The sequence below is a fragment of the Sycon ciliatum genome, chromosome 12 (assembly GCF_964019385.1).
Source record: "Sycon ciliatum chromosome 12, ocSycCili1.1, whole genome shotgun sequence".
In the NCBI taxonomy this organism is placed as follows: Eukaryota; Metazoa; Porifera; class Calcarea; order Leucosolenida; family Sycettidae; genus Sycon; species Sycon ciliatum.
In genome coordinates this window covers 12,117,963-12,137,452 of record NC_088654.1, presented here as the reverse complement: position 1 = coordinate 12,137,452, position 19,490 = coordinate 12,117,963, and the positions used below count along the sequence as shown (strand labels likewise).

General features: G+C 51.4%; 2 protein-coding genes across 3 annotated transcripts in view; one reads left to right on the top strand and one right to left on the bottom strand.

Annotated features, from left to right (window-relative positions):
- The window catches only part of LOC135828432 (mucin-17-like), a 28,923-nt gene extending 20,772 nt beyond the window's left edge, over positions 1–8,151 (top strand). The window contains exons 8-12 of one of the 2 annotated variants that reach the window (XM_065340882.1): positions 1,800–1,885; positions 4,854–4,907; positions 5,314–5,346; positions 6,015–6,122; positions 6,420–8,151. In XM_065340882.1, coding sequence (XP_065196954.1) covers positions 1,800–1,885; positions 4,854–4,907; positions 5,314–5,346; positions 6,015–6,122; positions 6,420–7,129 — 991 coding nt within the window. In that variant the 3' untranslated portion in view covers positions 7,130–8,151. The remainder of the gene's footprint in view (positions 1–1,799; positions 1,886–4,853; positions 4,908–5,313; positions 5,347–6,014; positions 6,123–6,419) is intronic. The other variant, XM_065340883.1, reaches the window with a different exon arrangement.
- Positions 8,152–11,662: 3,511 nt separating this feature from the next.
- LOC135827992 (uncharacterized) lies at positions 11,663–18,665 on the bottom strand. Its single transcript, XM_065340429.1, has 2 exons — positions 16,386–18,665; positions 11,663–13,896 (listed from the first exon to the last, which is right to left on the bottom strand). The coding sequence occupies exons 1-2, from the start codon at positions 18,663–18,665 to the stop codon at positions 11,989–11,991; spliced, it is 4,188 nt and encodes a 1,395-aa protein (XP_065196501.1). The 3' UTR covers positions 11,663–11,988.
- Positions 18,666–19,490: the final 825 nt, after the last annotated feature.

Here is a 19,490-nt window from a genome sequence, read left to right as displayed (position 1 = left end):
GGCGTTCGTTTTTGATCTACAGGTTTGGGTAGAAACTACTTCTTACGGTAGAGGTGTTCGTTTTTTGAAAAAAAATTCTACTCAAAAGGGTAGATTCTACTTTCCTCTACCGGCTCTACCGGGAAAAAGTTGGTAGAATCCGGTAGAAGTTGGTAGAGCTACGGGATTTCCAGCAAGATCAAGGATTTGTACACAACTCCAAAAAAAAGAAACATTTCACGTACACATCGTGTAAACTACTAGATCTGGTAGAACAGCGTTCGTACACTTGCCTCTACCATCTACCTCTATCGGTAGAGTGACTCTACTCCACTCTACCAGGTAGCTAAAAACGAACGCAGCCTCAAAAAAGACGATATACATTTTGATAAGATTTGGCCGCATATTGCATTTCAATTTTTCCACAAAAAAAGCACAGAATCGGGGCAACCCTAGTTGCGAAGGCCTTTAATATGGCATATTATTGCCCCGACAGGTTAGCCCGAGGGCTAACCTCGAGGGGCAATACTATGCCATAAGGCCCGCAGCAACCATGCGGTAACAAATTTATCACATGGCCCACAGAGCATACCATTGGGCTGCTGTTGAAATTAGCCCAAATGCCAACACATTATGACCACAATGTATATTGATGTGCTATCATTATCAAAACAGGAAAAATGAAGATATAAATTCTGCACACTAAACAAAATGTCTCCTACAGGCCATCAGAGAGCACGCAGTACTGAAAGACGGAGCCAGAAGAAACGAGCCGGCACGGCATCGTCATAGCAATAGACATGGCAACCACAATAGAACACAGCAGAATCATAATTAATATTTCAGTTGAAAAATTAAGAATGCTACTACAAAGAGTTTCTTCATGTTTACATGTGTATCAAGAAGTCGCCAAATACAGTACTGCAAGTATTTGACAACTCCCTGGTGTGTAATTCTGAGCACAATTTTTCTTCTTTTTTTCAGCTCCACATAGCTGTATTTTTCCGATTGATTGCAAAACATTCCTGAATTGTTGTGTTTGTTGTTCAAGCAAAGGTGAAGGCAGAGGACAGATGAGCCTGGTAAGAGTTTTGCGTGGCACAGGAAGACCACGCAAAGGCAGTGACTGCGAGGATCTGAATACGCACGATGCTGAGTTGAATTGGTGTTATTTCAAATAATTGTTTGTGATCACAGTACCACATCGAGCAGAACTGAATCTTATCCACAAGCTTACCGACGGTCAGGCTGCCAACATGACTGAACAAATGATCCCTGCAAGCACCACACGGCAGAAGTCGGAGGCCATGTCCATTTCATCTCCAAAAAGAATTTCATCTTCGTCTCGATACTGCACTGCGACTCGTAGAGCCGTACAGTGCAGTCTACACAGTCACGTCGAAGTCGAGTCACGTGATCACTGAAAATAAACTATTTTTTTGCGGGCAAATAAACTATTTTTTGCGGTCAATATCGCATATTATTGCCCGCAGCGCGAAAGGTGCTGATTCGCTGGAGTACGGGCAACAATCACATGCCATGTGATAAAAGCCATTATTCTAACGAGGCGCATATTATAACGATTTCCCAAAATTGACTGGTTTACGTGTACGAAAGGTAACGATTGTCTAAATTGACCCAGAAGTCATTTTTTTTGACTTCTGACGTGATGGGGCAAACTAATCAGCTTCACAACTCTGATATGGTCAGATGGGATCCAAATTGACTCAGAAGTCGTTATTTATTGACTTTTGACTGTGCAAGTTTCCAAACCCTATTGGCCTGCTGTCCTTGCTTTGTGTCCAATTTTTTTTGTACAGGCGCCAGCTCAGTGCCAAGGCAGACATTCAGAAACCACGCAGCTTGCCGTTCGCCTCCGGCACTCTACTTAACGATGCCGTGATGGGTAAGCGTTCTTACTCCGTGCGGTTCAGTATGACGTCAGTAGCGAGCTCATATGACTCAACATCACTCATCACTGAAGTTTTGACGGGCAGAATTCGTTAGAATTTCACCACGCCGATCAACAAAAATCTGGAGATCATTCTAGAGGGGAAGTTCACCCTAAACCGGAAACTTCACAATCTGTGGCGAAAATGCACTGATTCCAATGGTAAGGTCCCAGGTTGATTGGAGCAGCTGTTCCCGAGTTATACCAGCTTGAAGTTTGCACTAAATTTGGTGACATCACGATGACGTCACTAACTGTCTTATTGGCGATGGTGCCATCGTGAGAATGAAGAATTCAAACTTGCCCAGATTAGGCCGGATTTACGACGTCAGAGAGATAGACATTGTATGGGAGTAGATGGAGAAAAACAATTTCTTTCTTGTGTTTCTCTGCAACAACGAATTTGATACTAGAATTGTTTCCCAGTCGGGATACCGGTAGGGTGCCATATGTCCCCTACCGAAGTTTGAATAATATCCGCCTTCTTTGGAACAATGGAGAACCAAAATACTCAAACTTCCTCACCTACTCCCGTACAAAGTCCATCTCTCTGACATCATGAATCCGCCCTGGTCAGGGCAAGTTAATGATGCCATCATGATGTCACCAAATTTAGTGCAAACTTCAAAGAGGTATAAGTCGGAAACGGCTGCTCCGATCAACCTGGGACCTTCACCATCATAATCAGTCCATTTTTCACTACAAGTGCGATGTTTTATTTAGGGTGAACTTCCCCTTTAGCATGACACATAATTGACGTCAAAAATTAAAATATGACTGTGGTCTTAGGGTAGCTGACGAGAGAATACCGGTCTCACTTTAAAAGATTAGCCATATCAAAGACTGATCTGCGTTGTTCACAGCTAACATCCATTGGTGCGTTCACCCTAGATTCCAGGACAACTGCCCTACAAACTGCCTCGCCTATTGATACAGGTTCAAATATCTGCCGCCCCAGTTTAAAAAACCAAAGCAGAATCTAAAGTGTCAAGAGTGGCTACGGCCCGAAAAGGATCTTGAGACTGGAGCCCCCCGGATAAGTTCATGCAGCTAAAATTTAAAACTTGTGTCGCCCAGCTCTGGACTAGACTCGCCCGGATTGCGTCGGCGAGCCCTTAGCTCGGCTTGACCGACCACCATATTATGAGAGTGTGCATAAATAAGTAATAATCAAATCGAATTTCGAAACATCAGCGGCAGCTGGCCACGATTCAGGATGATTGGTTAAAGGTAACTGTTGTTAGGGTCCGGCGGATTCTGCCGGCAGAAAAAATTGGCAGAATTCGGTACTTTTTCTGGTAAGTTTCATCATGCATGTTTGGTATGTGGATAAAGACATGGAGCAGAATTAGAGGAATTGCCCGCCATAAGGTTTGTATGGTTCTGCCAATTTCACTGCTTTTCGAGCAGAATCTGCCACCTTTTCGAGCAGAATCCGCCGGTCCCTAGCTGTTGTGTACCCGAAGCTTGTTTCCAGGCCGTCAGGGCTCCAGCCTCCCCATCCCTCAGGGCTCCAGCCTCCCCATCCCTCAGGGCTCCAGCCTCCCCTGCCCTCAGGGCTCCAGCCTCCCCATCCCTCAGGGCTCCAGCCTCCCCATCCCTCGGACTCGTCGCACACAACATGGATAGACTAAAAATTGTTGAAATTACGCGTACAAAAAAAGAGTATAAAAAAATGCAACCTACAAGAAAACTAAAAAATACTGTAGTGTCTGCTGAGACAAGACAGAGAGACGGACGAACATGACCGGACACGACGAGGCAAACCTGAGAACTGAACCGAACAGCCAAAAAGCAAACATCTTGGCAGAATAAATATTCGCACGCGCAATACAAAGCACAGACCAAATCAAACACGTGACAATGACGTCCACATTCACGTTCACGAACACTGAGCGCGCAGAGCACAGAACAGACACAGCAACCAAACCAATACAAAAGCAACCAAAATACTGTAAAAACCGCTAATTTTAGCGACGGTGATATTTTACCGACTTTAGCAAAAGGAATGTTTTTGCCAAAGTTCTGCCGCATCAATCGAAAATTTGCATGTACAGTACAAGTCATCCTTCTTTTTAAAGTCTGAAACTCGGATCGTTGAATATTTCATCGTGAATTGGTCCAGATTCAGAAAACGCTAAAATTTTACCTGCTAAAGTTAGCCGTTCTACAGGAATAACAAAACTAAGATGCCATGAAAACTCTTTCCTTATACTGTAAATACAAAATTTCGGCGCTGCAAAATTTCGGCACTTCACGATTTTTGACATTTCGGAGGCGATTAATTTTCGGCGTGGGGTAGAGGGCATGGTATAGTGCGACAGATGCTATGAAAAATGTCATCGGCGTTTTTAATTTAGGCGTTTTGGGTCGGTGCCGAATATAGCCGAAATTAAATAGCTGCCGAAAATTTGTATATTTACAGTATGCGCCATGTTGAGCACTGTCAGCACACTGGGTGCATAATTCGGGCGTATGTTTATAAGTTATAATGAATAATCTAGAGGCCACCTCGTGCAGTACTAGCCAGTGTGCAGCTAAACTCTTTTGCCGTGAACCCAGTGCTCGTTTTGATCTGCATCCCTGTGTGTGTGCGTGTGTGTGTGTGTGTGTGTGTGTGTGTGTGTGTGTGTGTGTGTGTGTGTGTGTGTGTGTGTGTGTGTGTGTGTCTGTGTGTGTCTGTGTGTGTCTATGTGTGTGTGTGGGGGGAGGGGTGTGTGTGTGTGTCTGTGTGTTTGTGTGTGTGTCTGTGTGTGTGTGTGTGTGTGTCTGTGTCTGTGTGGGTGGTGTGTGTGTGTTTGTGTGTGTGTGTATGTGTGTGTTTGTGTGTATATGTGTGTTTACGTGTGTGTGTTTGTTTGTTTGTGTGTGTGTGTGTGTGCTTGTTTGTGTGTGTTTCTGCATCTGTACTCGTCTGCTGAAGATGATCTGGGTGCGGCGGACAAGGAGACAAAACGACGCATCTCAACAGCCACCAGTCAGTAGCCAGCTCCAGCCCAGTTTGAGCATCACCTTCCTCTCAGTATTTTACTACTCCTTGATTTAAACTGTGTGTGTGTGTGTGTGTGTGTCTCTCTCTCTCTCTCTCTCTCTCTCTCTCTCTCTCTCTCTCTCTCTCTCTCTCTCTCTCTCTCTCTCTCTCTCTCTCTCTCTCTTTCTCTCTCTCTCTGAGTCTCTCTCTCTCTCTCTCTCTCTCTCTCTCTCTCTCTCTCTCTCTCTCTCTCTCTCTCTCTCTCTCTCTCTCTCTCTCTCTCTCTCTCTCTCTCTCTCCTCCCCCCCCCCCTATCCCTACCCCAGGCATTTTTACAGACTGCTCTCAGAGATGTTCTTTGTGCTGTGACACATCACAGTGTTTCTCCTTGGCTTCTTTCTTGTTCTTGCAGTGACCGTTAACATGAATGACCTAGCAAATGCAGGTGAGCACTGTGCTGTTCGTGTTGTAACTCGAGTTATGACAAACCTGAGACGACGACTGCTTTTCACACCACAGCAACACACGCATGCACCGACACCACGTACACATGACGTACACAAAATAACGAACTACCGCATTAGCACGCTGTGCTTGGCCGTGGAAGACAGCCACGCAGTAAAAAAAATCATAAGCTGCGCACCATTAGCCTGTGCGCATAACCATGCACAAGGACACGAGCAGTTGAGGTTCTTGTGCCAGCCGGCCACCATTCAATAAAATGACTGTGAATAGGAAATGGCATTGCCCTCCGACGTCGCCAAGGCCACTTCTTTGGCGGCTTTCTTGTCGGCCGCCGCCGTCCTCTTCTCCAGCTTCTGCCAGGGCCGCTGCTGTTGCCTCGGCTGCTTCTGTGGGTCACTTCTTCTGCTGCTGCTGCTGCTTCCGCTGCAATTGCTGCTCCTGCTGTTGCCTTTACTGCTTTTGCGGACCTCTCCTGCAGCTTCTGCCGTTGCTGCTGCTTATGATGTCGCCACCGCTGTCATTGCTACTTTTTTTAAACAAATTTTCCAAGGAACACAAACCCGGCTTAAGACAAAAAATAATGATAAGAAAGATAACAAAGTTACATGCAGGGAGAACTTACATCCGTCCCTGTGCTTCTGTTCACAGAAAACCTATACGATACGATGGGCGAGGAGAGTGCACAGGACCCAGCCATGAAGCCACTGCCGACCATTGTGGCAGCGACAGTGGACGGCGATCTAGGGGGCATGGACGGTAAGCTTCGTCTGTTCTAACACACTCATGCAGCAAAAGTCGAATTTAGCGTGTGTGTGTGTGTGTGTGTGTGTGTGCGTGCGTGCGTGCGTGCGTGTGCGTGTGTGTGTGTGTGTGTGTATTGGCATACACACACGTTTGTGTGTATGTGTGTGTGCACGCGTCTGTGTGTGCGCGAGCGTGTGTGTGTATGTGCGCATGCGTGTGTGTGTGTGTGTGTGTGTGTGTGTGTGTGTGTGCACTGATGTCTTTGCACGTGTGTGACTCTGTACGCACATGCTGTGCTGCTACCCCCAGCAGGCCGTGATCAAGAGGAGGACATTTACGATGGGGTGTCGGTGTTCAGCGCTGCCGTAGCCGGTGGGGAGAATGCCAGCACCGCCGACGCTCCTGATCGCTCAAACTCTCGGCCTGACGGAGAACGGGCGAACGTTCAGGACGATTACGAGAGCGTGAACGATTTGCTGTCGCGCCAGCCTTCCGCACTCAACAACCGAAGCCAGGCCAGCAGCGGATCGATGATCCGTAGGGCCGATGGTGGATCAATAGTCCGTAAGGCCGGAGGTGGATCGATGATCCGCAAGGCCGGAGGTGGATCGATGCGTAGCAATGTTAACAGCGATGGCCGCTGGTCGTCGTCGCCCAGCCAGGGGCAGAAGACCACGGTGCTGCTCAATGACGTCACCACTGCTCTCTCCGGGCAGCAGCGGTCGCAGAGCCCCAACGAGTTCTACAGCCCCATACCGACCGCGATGGACGGCTCGTTGCGTGCGCTCCCGCAGGACAACACGAACTCTGGCAGAAGCACGGAGAGTCCTAAGCCTTCGGACGACACGAAAAGCCAGTCGTCGATTGACTACTCCATACCGAATCGTGTGACGATCCCCATACCCGGCGAACGGCCCGTGCCACTTCCGAAGATAACGAGAAACAAATCTCTGCCGGCGGAGGTGGAGGACATATACGACGCTGTCGGCGGCATCTCCTTGGGCGCCGAGGCCGTGTGAGGCAGCGAGCAGTGCTATCAGCGGAGTCCCCGCTCTGCCGCTCTCTGCTTTTATGGCGCGCCTACCTCATCCCGATCATGGGCGCCGAGCCAGGCAAGACGCTGCGCGTCCAGTGTTCAGCATGTGTTAGCTCCACTGTCATCAGCAGCGCTTTGCAATGTTGCCGGTTGTCGTATCCTCGGGTAATGGTGATACTTGGCACCACGCTGAGGAGAAGGCGATATAGATTCCGTGTGATTACTAGAAATATATGCACGCTATCTCCGCGTGCTACATTGTATATCCGTGATACTGCATGCAATCATCACCAGGCTAGGTCGGTGTATATTTTCCGGGAGCCGCCACCCAAATTGGCCTTGGGTATGTCTTGTCATACAATTTCTCCCGCCTATTTGACCGTGTATTTTCCGGGAGTCGCCGCCCAAAGTCAACTTGGATGTGTCTTGCAATGCAATTTCACCCATCTATTTAACCTGCGGGCATTCCCTGACGATCTATGTATTTTCCTGCATTCCCTTCATTGTTTCATCTCAGCCTCGGCCTGCCTCTCCTCTTCCTGTGGCAGTCTGTTTGATGAGTGTCTCTCTGGCTTCTCCGTCCTTTTCTCGTGTTGTTCTTTTTCTCCCGTGTTTTCTTTGATCCGAGCCGGTATTAATAATTTGGCCATACAGTATATATTTTATGGCTGCCGTGACTTTTCAAGTCCGTTCCAACCGAAGGGTTGTAGCCGATCTGTGTGTGTACGGGATCGCGACTTAAGAGCGAGCCACACACTCACTGTTCCGTAGCCGGCAAGTAGCGGCTGCGTCTTAGCCTCTATTTTCTTTTGGCAGGCAATGCCTTAGTCTCCACAGTACATATGCATACATGACTTCAATTCTTCTGGTCATGAATGTTGCCCCCCCCCCCCCCCCACCATGCTTTTTTTCTCTTCATCCCGGCAACTTCTCCTGCACTATATCGGCCTCGGTAGGATTGTCGAGGCATTCCCCCCCCCCCCCCCCCCTTAGCAGGATTCTCGCCCTGTTGTATTGCTCAATACAGATATCATGTATATTTAAAAGTGTGTGTTTATATTTGAAAAAAGTGGCCTGGTCAGTGCCGTGGAGTGTTTGATTGGCGAGTGTTAATATACAGGTTGGTGCCGGCGCAAGTTTGCAACGGAACGCTGCTTCATTGCTGTCTGATGATTGACCAAATAGCCATGAAACTCGGCGTAGCAACGGAAATGTAGCCTTGTTCCATTTCGAAACTTGCGCCGTGTGGCTTTGCCTTCACAGTATCTAACATCCTTCCGCTTCCAAGCAGAGCTTGAACCTGGTACCCTCTGTTTCTCAATCGTGGTCTTAACCCATCCCACTATTCCTGCCAAAAACATTGCTACTACCGGTACTAATTGTGCCAAAGTGCTCCTCCCTCTAGTGGGTCTCATCTACACCCACCTCCCACAGCTTTAGGGAGCTGCACCTTCCACGAGCGCCAACTTCCCAACTGAGCTACTCTACAGCCCACCGGCCACCACAGACAGAGTCTCGGACCATACTGGAGCATGCATACCTACAGCCCACCGGCCACCACAAACAGAGTCTCGGACCATACTGGAGCATACATACCTACAGCCCACCGGCCACCACAGACAGAGTCTCGGACCATACTGGAGCATACATGTACATACCGTAAAAGCAGAAATTTTCGGTAACTTCGGTGCCGAAATTTTTACCCAAAATAAAACGCACCGAAAATTTCAGTATCCATGTAGCACTAGTTAGTATACTTACTTGGAAAGCAGGTTTATCGGAAATTTCCCTCCACCGAGCCGCCGATTTTGGAGAATACCTAAAATAACGTTATTGCAAGTACACCACCGAAAATTTCTGCTTTTACAGTATACGTCAGCGGAACTCCGAGTTACTGGCCGAACCAATCTCAATGAAATCAAACGAACAACAACTGAGCATCTCTTACACCGACAGTCAAAGCATCAACATCAGTGTGCTCTAACGGCGATACACACATCGAGGTTTCCAGGCGCACCCGGGCAGATAGTTTCGACGCTAACCAGAAAGACTGCCCAACCAAGCCTAAGCGAGGGAGTGTCCTCCAACTTGTGCAGAAAGAACACCTGTCTTCAGAGACAGACAGGCCATCTAAGGTCACGGACGATAACTGAGCCGCATACATGTAAATGCCGACCTGTTTAGAAGGGCCACCTGCCCTTGGAGGCCACTCATTGATGGTCCCAGGCCATACATGCAACAGTATGCATATACATGTACATGTACGTATCAACCTGTTTAGAAGGACCACCTACCCTAAGAACCAATCATCAATGGTCCCAGACCACACATCAGCATGCATGTGCTTGTACATTCCGACTTGTGTCGAAAGACCACCTTCTCTTAGAGACCACTCCCCTCAGGTCCCAGACCACACATCATGCATACATGTACAATCCGACCTGTGTAGAAAGGCCACCTGCTCTTAGAGACCACTCCCCTCGGGTTCCAGACCACACATCAGCATACATGTACAACCCGACCTGTGTAGAAAGACCACCTGCTCTTAGAGACCACTCCCCTCAGGTCCCCGACCACACATCAGCATACATGTACAGCCCGACCTGTGTAGAAAGACCACCTGCTCTTAGAGACCACTCCCCTCAGGTCCCAGACCACACATCATGCATATCAGCATACATGTACAACCCGACCTGTGTAGAAAGGCCACCTGCTCTTAGAGACCACTCCCCTCGGGTTCCAGACCACACATCAGCATACATGTACAACCCGACCTGTGTAGAAAGACCACCTGCTCTTAGAGACCACTCCCCTCAGGTCCCCGACCACACATCAGCATACATGTACAGCCCGACCTGTGAAGAAAGGCCACCTGCTCTTAGAGACCACTCCCCTCAGGTCCCAGACCACACATCAGCATACATGTACATGTACAACCCGACCTGTGTAGAAAGGCCACCTGATCTTAGAGACCACTCCCCTCGGGTCCCAGGCCACGCATGCCGGTAAGCCTACACGTGCATGATTCGATGTAGCATGAGGCAAAGGCAAAGGGCCTCGTGTACAGCTCCTCACAACTGATATGCAGACCTACATCACATGCATAGTGCTAATCACACACTGTTTTTCTTTTGGGTTACTTTTTTCCTTTTCTGGTTTTGCAATTTGAAACTCGGATGTGGAGCTAATAATAAATGCAGAAAAGAAAAAGACATAAACAAATTAAATAGATACGAGTTAAGAGCAGGGAGTAGTACAATACCGGTATTGTACTACTCCCTGGTTAAGAGTAACAGGTATCTAGTGATAGTGGGGGACAGTAACACTCAGTTGCTCTTAATTAACTCCTATCCATATTCTGTCGTTTTCCTTTCTGGGTTTGCATTTGTATTGCATTTTCATCCATTGTGTTTCTTTTTCCCGGAAAAGAGGCTACATCCCCCTGCCCCCCCCCCCCCCGGCCCCCTGCCCCCCCCCCCCCAAAAAAAACCCGTAAATACCTACTGATATATACCGATACCGGAAGGTAGGTGCGTGCTGCAAGCCGATGATACCTTTACCATTTGTCCTCCCCCCCCCCCCCTCACGCAGACACATGCACGCACACGCACGTACGTATATACGCACCCACACAAAGGCTCGCTTGAATCTCTCGCACGCGCTCTTACCGGCGGAGCGCAGAACTCGATTGAACACGAACACCGCAAGATGTTAGGTGAAAGTACTATGCAAAGAGAAAAGGAAATCAACTCGGAGAGAGAATGAACATGAAAGGTCATCCGTGGGGCTCGTTTCAGAAACCAGCACGGCTGCCGGTATGCGTACTGTACACAATTGCAAGCATGCACGTAGCATGTATGGTGCTCTAACACTTTAAGAAAAGACAACAGGTTTGAAGGCATTGCTGCAGCACAATGCCCTCGTGCAGAAGAGCTCGCGCACTTGTATTGCTAAACTCTGGGAAGTATGTAGGTCGGGTGTGTGTGTGGTGGTGGGGGGGGGGGGGGGGGGGGATGAGGGCACCGATATAACGGAAAGCTAGCGAATCAACAGTGCTTATCACAAGTGCGCACACACACAAACGCACACACACGCACACACACGCGTGCACACACACACATACATACATTCACACACACATTCACACACACGCAAGTGCGCACACACACGCACACACACGCACACACACGCGTGCACACACACATACATTCACACACACATTCACACACACGCAAGTGCGCACACACACGCACGCACACACACACACACGTACACGCACACGTACACACACACACACACACACACACACACACACACACACACGTATGAAGCAGAACTCATCGTGGCCTGGGAACAGCGGAGAGCACTGTGAAAAATATGGTCGAGCTTGTCTAAGCCTAAAGCAAGTCAAAAAAAACCCTGCAAATCATACTCTTTGATATCAGGGCTATTAGTGTACGGTTGGACTGTGTGCTGCTGCAGAATTATTCCTAGAGCCTTAAATTTCTGTGGGCGCGGGGGGGGGGGGTGTACGTGACCATGAATGCTTGCTTGTGGAAACCAGGAACCTAGGACGCGACGCGTGCGTGTGTGCGCAGGGCAGAGAAAGGGGCAAGGAGAAATTGCCAAGCATGTGGCACTCAAGTGACGAGCTGTTGGATCAGGCGAGAGGGCAGTGGAAAGTGTGCGCTGTGAGCACTTCTCACGCATGACTGAGCGTACAAAGTGTAGGTTACGGTGCATGTGTGCGCGGGTGTATGCGAGCAAGGTAGATGCATCATTGCATCTGCCAACAGCACCCAATATGCAGGACGCACATCGCACACGTGTCGGCTGTGTCAGCTACATGCGGTTCCGACCTGGGCCATTGCCATAGGGCCGATAGCCCCGTGGGTAGGGGTGATGCTGCTGCTGCTGCTGTTGCTGGTGGTGGTGGTGATGGTTGTACTGGGGCCTGCTACCTCCGCCGTAATGGTGGTCTTGCGGCTGCTGCTGCTGCTGCTGCTGCTGCTGCTGCTGGTTGTGATGGTGATGGTGATGTTGGTGATGGCGGCTGGACGGTCGATGGGCCCCGTAACGGCGAGACATTGGCCCGGCGCCCCCTCTGCCGCTACCGCTGTGGTTGTTGTGGTTGTTGTGGTTGTTGTGGTGCTGGGCGCCACCGCTACCGCCGCGATGCTGGCCGTGCTGTCTGGGAGCGTGGCTGCGAGTCTGATGATATCGCGGCGGCGCGGTGTCGTACTCTATCACCGGTCCCCGTTGCCAATAGCGATAGGTGTACTCGTCCAGGGCCAGCTGCAGGTCGGTGGCTATCTCCGGCACGAGAACTGTCTTGCACGGCCCCGGGCAGCAGAAGTAGCGATAGTCCTTCACGTTCATTGCCATGTCAACGGCCTGCTTGAGTCGCTTGCTGTACTGCGGCACTGCAATGGAGTGCGGCGGAGGGAGACCGAGAAGGTCGTTGCCTGGGCCGCACGCTCGGTGGTCGACGCCATGGTTTCCATGCGCTGCTCGCGCATCCGGTGGTGCCCCCGCACTGAAGCAGTCGTCCACGACATGACTCTGGTCCTGGGCCGCTCGCGAGTTTGGTAGAGAGGAGAATGTGTTCTTGTTGCTGCTGGCGTCATTGATGACGTCATTAGAGAGGTTGGTGTTGCTACCGTTGGCGATGACGTCACCATTCTCAGTACCCTGCGGATGGGTAGTAGTGGCACTGTTGGCAAGCATGTGCCGCACCACTTTGGCTGAGAAAGCGGAGCCCTCGCGCAGTCTGGAAGCCAGCGCTGCGTCACGCCTCTCCTGGATCTTGACACACGCTATCACCCACTGCTCTTGATTCTCCGAGATGACAATGCGGCCACGATTGCAACAGACCCACGTGCGATCCGACACCGGAATCAGATCCTCCGTGTACTGCTTCGGGCTGCGGAACTCGCTTTTCAGCAACAGGTCGGGGGAAAACACCCCACCCTGGAGCAGGTCGGGAGAGAACCCGATCGCCCCGTACTCGTCCTCGTTGTACTTGCCGAGCAGCCGGGTGCGGCGGCTGAACAGCGCAATCTCAAACTGCTCGTCGTACATGCGATCGAAGTAGCGCTTCGTGTCAGCCTCCGAGTCCGGCGTGACGGCCAGGCCCAGTTCGGTCAGTCGCTCGCCGGACAGCCACTTGTTCAGCTTGCTCAGCGGGTGCAGCAGCAGCTGCGGCGTAGCGGAACCATTCCTGGCGGCGGCGGCTTCATCCACGTCACACGACTGTTTAGAATAGCGAGCAGCAGCAGTAGCAGCAGCAGCAGCAGTGCCAGAAGCACTGGAGCCGTGATGCAAGTACGGATGTTGCCGTTGCGCGCCGTCCAGGTATTGGCCATCCGTGTTGGTGCGTCTCCTGCGCACCGCCTCTCCATTCTCTCCAAACCCGCCGCTGTCTGCGTCTGTATCACTAGCGGAGTCTCCACCGGAGATGTCTGCCCGCCTTCGCGGAATGGGACTTTGACAGAAATCGTTGTCGCGTGAGGACGCCATTGGGCTTTGGCACTCGCCCCCAAGGCGCTCGCGCATTCCTTCTTGCGGTACCGACCATACATTGTTGTAGGCAAGCGGCGGTGCAGGATGCTGCTGCTGCTGTCGCCCTGTCGCGGTGCCGTGGTAGCGCTGTTCGGCGTTGTGAGCAAAGTGCTGCTGCTCGTTGAGCCCACGGGGCGGTACAGGCTGTCCGTGTGAACCTGGCCATGCTGTGTGACTGCTGGCGCCATTCTAGCACAAGGGGAACAGAGGAAAACGAAGCAGAACGGATTTCCGTACATTATAGAGAGAATAGGGATGTCTCCCAATCCTAAATTCTGAACTTCACCTCCTCGCATTCTCTTTTAACCCTGACTGACGTTTATATGCATGTACTATACACATTCGCTCTCATGTAATTGGGTTTGCTGCTCGTTTGATTCTGCAGCAACAGCAACAAGAAGTGCAGACTGAAAGGCTAGCATAAAGAGAGGCAGACAGATCATCCTGATGAATAGACGGACGGAGAAAACGAATGCAGCCCGGGAAGATTGAGAAAGGAGGCAGAGCCATGGGCCAATGCAGAGACTGCATTTGAAGAAGGACATACGCACGCGCGTACGTGCACACACACACACACATGCACGCGCACACACGCACACACACACACACACACACACACACACACACACACACACACACACACACACACTGTCACCCTCACTAGCACCCCGCACATTGAAAACAATAATAAAAATTCCCGACATTAAGATAGGTAGACAGTACAAGGCGGTTCCTACCCAAGCACCAACAGCGCTGCACAGATGCTACGGAGTGGAGTAAAACCTGCCTTAAGCGGATACTCTCGGTGCAGCGGAAACTGTCCTAATATGACAGGAGTCCGCTTGATCCAGGGATGCAAATTCGATCTACAGCAACGCGGTGCATGAAAATGTGTCCGCTCAATACTAGATCCCTCTTCGTATAGAAAAAAATTGGACGGTCGGCGTACCGGGCTGGTCAAGAACCACATTTCCGCTTCCGTGGGACACCGACACCCCATAATATGGCGTCAGATGCGGCTCCTACACAGTGGGGAAGGATAGATCAGATCCACCAACCGGAGGCCAAAGGCCGAAATCCCATTTGCCACATCCATGTTTCTTCATATAAAAAAAAATATATAATATATTATAGCAGTTGAGCACTCTTGCGTGGGGTAGTGCCTTTGCTGTTTGCGTTATGCAGAGCTCACTGACTTGTCAGTTTGAGCACTCTGGCAAGGTACGTTCGGGCCTGATTGGAAATTTTTATTTCCATTGCTATCAGGTTCGGCCTCATTTTCTCTGTGCTGCGCTGATGAGTTCAAAAAGAACGAAACAGCATGCTGTCCGCAGATTGAGTATTTCGCTCCTGCTCTTGTAGCAGTTGAGCACTCTTGCGTGGGGTAGTGCCTTTGCTGTTTGCGTTATGCAGAGCTCACTGACTTGTCAGTTTGAGCACTCTGGCAAGGTACGTTCGGGCCTGATTGGAAATTTTTATTTCCATTGCTATCAGGTTCGGCCTCATTTTCTCTGTGCTGCGCTGATGAGTTCAAAAAGAACGAAACAGCATGCTGTCCGCAGATTGAGTATTTCGCTCCTGCTCTTGTAGCAGTTGAGCACTCTTGCGCGGGGTAGTGCCTTTGCTGTTTGCGTTATGCAGAGCTCACTGACTTGTCAGTTTGAGCACTCTGGCAAGGTACGTTCGGGCCTGATTGGAAATTTTTATTTCCATTGCTATCAGGTTCGGCCTCATTTTCTCTGTGCTGCGCTGATGAGTTCAAAAAGAACGAAACAGCATGCTGTCCGCAGATTGAGTATATAATTATAATATATAATTATTATAAATATTTTTTTAATAAATATTTAAAAAAATTATTTTCATTGCTATCAGGTTCAGCGGCCTCATTTCCTCTGTGCTGCGCTGATGAGTTCACAAAGAATGAAACAGCATGCTGTCCGCAGATTGAGTATATATAAATAATATAATAAAATATATTCTTCGTATAAGGTCCGGTATTAAAATAATTATAGGTTTTACTGCACTGGTTTCCCTCGCTCCCAGAACCATAATCTCTGGCATACTTTTCATCATTAATTTTAATATTTATCCCAGTTCTGCACGCTTTAATACATATGTTCGAGCACAGAGCTCCCGGTAGACGACTTCCTTATAACTTTCTTTGTTCGGTTTTTGCTCCTCGCCTTTTATTAGTACTGATGTGGCGAAGCAAAAAATCACAGTTCGCGTGAGACTCGGCTGGAAGCCGGGTTTTCCGCATCCGTAGGAACGCCACCACCCTTCAAGTTCAAGGATCAAGGCGCAGATGCAGCTCCTAACGCGGTGGGAGGTGAGTAGATCAGCTCACCAGCAAGTGGTCAAAGACCGACAATCCCATCCACTGCATCCTGGCGAAGCAAGGAAAGTATTAAAATGCCACTGTGAAAAGGAAAACGGGTGGGTTTCAGTCAGGGAGTCGTAAAATACCGGTATTTTACGACTCCCTGGTTTCAGTACTCCTCGTCAGTCTGGTCGGCTGCCTTGTGCACGTCTGACTGTTCAAAACCTGGTTTAGTTGGTGGACTCTAACGCACAACTTGTGCCCCACCGTTTTCCTTGTTTGCATTTAACCGTTTATAAGCCCTTGGTATTATAGAACCTCGATGGACCTTTGGGGCATCCTTAATATTAACCCATACCTTGTCGGACCTATGCCTGGCTTGCATGCCATCCTGCCATCGTTGTGGATAGACGTCTGCAGCGGGTGGATAGGCTGAATACCACGGTGACTCAAACTCCTCCGGCGGCGCAAACGCATACTCTGGTGCAATGCCGTCGCCGGAGGGGTACCATCGGGATGGCCGGCGCATGTCCTCCGCCGTCCAGTCCCAGCCAGGGCGGTACGCCGGCGCTGGCCTCCATCTTTCTCCACCACTGCCACTGCCGCCACCACTAGCGCCATGATGCGTACGCCCGGCGAGCGGGTTATAGTGCTTGCGCCCCGCACCGCCCCGACTATTGGCCGGCCTTGCGCCGCCTCCGCCACTTGCGCCGTTGCCGTAGCGATGGCTCCGGTTCTCTCTGCAGGACTGTCCCGACGTGACGCGCTCGCGACTGGACAGGGAGCGGTGGCGTGACTGTGACTTGCTCTTCCGGCTCGGCTTGTCCGCGTACAGGGCGCCCGGTGAGCTGCCCGAGCTCTTCCCAGTGCTGCCGGGCGACGGTGGAGGAACACCTGGGAAATCCTGGCCTCCACCTGCCGGATAGTCGCCAGGTCTACTGGCGCTGATAAGGTGCTGTTTGTTTCTATGGCCTCCGTCTCTGCTCATGTATCCAGCTGCTCCTCCTGCCTGGCCCTGCCCCGTGACATACGGTGGCTGTGTCGGCTGCATTGGTAAGTCTGGCGCCATGCCGTTGCCATGGTAACTGTCCGCGTACATGCCCTGATACGGTGCGGGCAGTGGTGGCAGGGGCGGCGGTGGTAGACCCATTGCCTGCTGTTGCTGTTGCTGTTGGGGCGGTGGCGGTGGGAGGTGGTGATGATGGCCGCGGTGGTGCGGCTGTTGAACGGCAGGCGATGTCGACGGCGGTGGCGGCGGCGGGAGCAGCGGAGGCGGCGGTGGTGGTGGCATGCAAGGTGGTGTGTGAGATAGGTACGGCGGCGGCTGTTGCATGAACCCGGTGGTGGCGGCGGCGGCGGCCGAGACACCGGAATGATAGAACGAGCCGGGGCCGCTCCCACCCATGTCTGGTGGTGGGGGTGGCAGGTATGGTGATGGTCCGTGCATCGGCGGAGGCATGCACATTCGAAACTGGTTGCAGTAGGCCCACTCCCCCGGGACCCCCGTCGTAGCAGCAGCAGCAGCGGCAGCAGGTATAGACTGGGCGGGCCACTGGTCCTGCTGCTGCTGGTGGTTGCTGCCGTTGTTGTTGCCTTTCATCTGCTGCTGTTCCTGCTGGTGTGCAGACGGCGTGTTAGAGTGCATGTTGCCCGGGTAAGAGTTCATGAGGTGTGTGTTGTTGCCGCCGTACGGAAGTCCTCCTATCCACGACGCCCCTGGGCCCGGAAACCTACCGAAATTGGGCGCCTGGCGCGTCATCTGACCATCGCCGTCAGCCTCCTGCTGATGGTGTTGCTGCCGAGCTGGCAGCAACCCGCTGGAGTGTGGCCTGGACATGACGTCGCTGTAGCCACCTCCTCCGCCGCTTTCCGGTGCCATGGCGCTAGTAGTAGTGTAAGACTGCATTGCGTCCACATTCGTTCTGTAGCCGCTGCTGCTTGGTTGAGCTTGTCCAGCGTTGTCCGCGCTGTCAGCAATACAGTCGGAGAGCAGTAAGTCATCGCATCGCTCCGACGAGTCCAGATAGCTGTCACCGCCACCACCACCACCACCACCACCACCAACACCACGAGTGTGCGCAATATGCCTCAGCTCACCAGGCGTCGGCTCCATCCCACCGAGGTCTTCCCCTGTTGCCTCGCTGCCGGATGAGCCGCTGCAGCCCTCGTCCTTGCCCAGGGCCTCATCATCGTCGTCGTCTTCTTCGTCGACACCTTCCTCTTCAAGATCCTCCTGGTTGGGACTGCCGGTCGCATCTTCTAGGCCAAAGTCCTGTTCGTACAGTGGCTCCAAGTCGCCCACGGGTGCCCATCTGCACCGGGTGGCATCCAGAATTTCCCACTGCTGTGACGAGTTGCTTGGCGAGGCTGCAATCTCCTGTCCCTGCAGAGGCGCTGCAGGTGACAGCGGGAGCGCTGGCAGCGCGGAGTCGATGCCGCCGCCGTGGTGCGTGTCCGGCGCAGGTGTCCAGGGTTGCGGCAAGAAACACTGCTCGCTGTACGAGCTATTCACCATCACTGAGTGCACAGTCCTCGCTGCTGCTTGGCCGTCGGCTGATAGATGGGCAACCAGCGGCTGCTCGGAGTCGCCGGGGACTTCCCCATCGGGATCCGATGGATCGCCCTCACCAAAGTCCATGATTTGACACCAATGGACACGGCTCGTCCGCAGAGCGTTCGGCGATCCAGACCACTAGACTATCAAATCGTTCGTCGGCAACGGAGAGAAACCAAAGCCGCAAAGGAGAAAATAGATTAGATGTCAGGCAGAGCTGGATTGCGTTCGATATGAGCATCGGCCTGTCGTGGTCAAACCCTCAAGCGAAGCGCGGTGTGTATTTTATCAGGCATTGTATGCGCTGAGAGCGAGAAGCTCGTTGTTCGGGTGTTGTTCGTAGCACGTTCGCCCACACGCTAGCTTTCTTGCGGGTGTGTATCCAGTGGCAGTGGTACGAACCATGCATCCGACTTCCACCACACAAGGATACGGTCGATGTCGCGAATACCCACCTCGGGCATAACAGCAGCAACAGCTCGCGAATGCCGACACTATCAGACCTACACAATGCCCTTCAAAATGATTAGCAATCCTGACGGTCGCCCGGGGAGTTCCTGTATACAATCTCACCGTACGACCTGCCTGGAAAACCTCGCTGCGAACTCGAAGAAACATTCCGCGCGAAAGCATGAAACATGACTAACTCACTCGTGTAGAGGTACGGCTAATTCACAACAAACAAGTTCTTCCTCGATACGGAGTCACGGAGGGCATGTCGAAAGCGTGGCAAATCAATGTCGAAGCTCGCATGGGTCCTAATTCTTCTTTTTGTGACCAAAGTCACCAAACAGGCAAACAATAGCCATTTGACTGCATGCGTTCAACCCCGCGAATAACGACAACTCGTGCACCGCTTCTCTTGCCCGATCGAGACTGGTTAGTCGCAAGGTTGACTGACAGACTCAG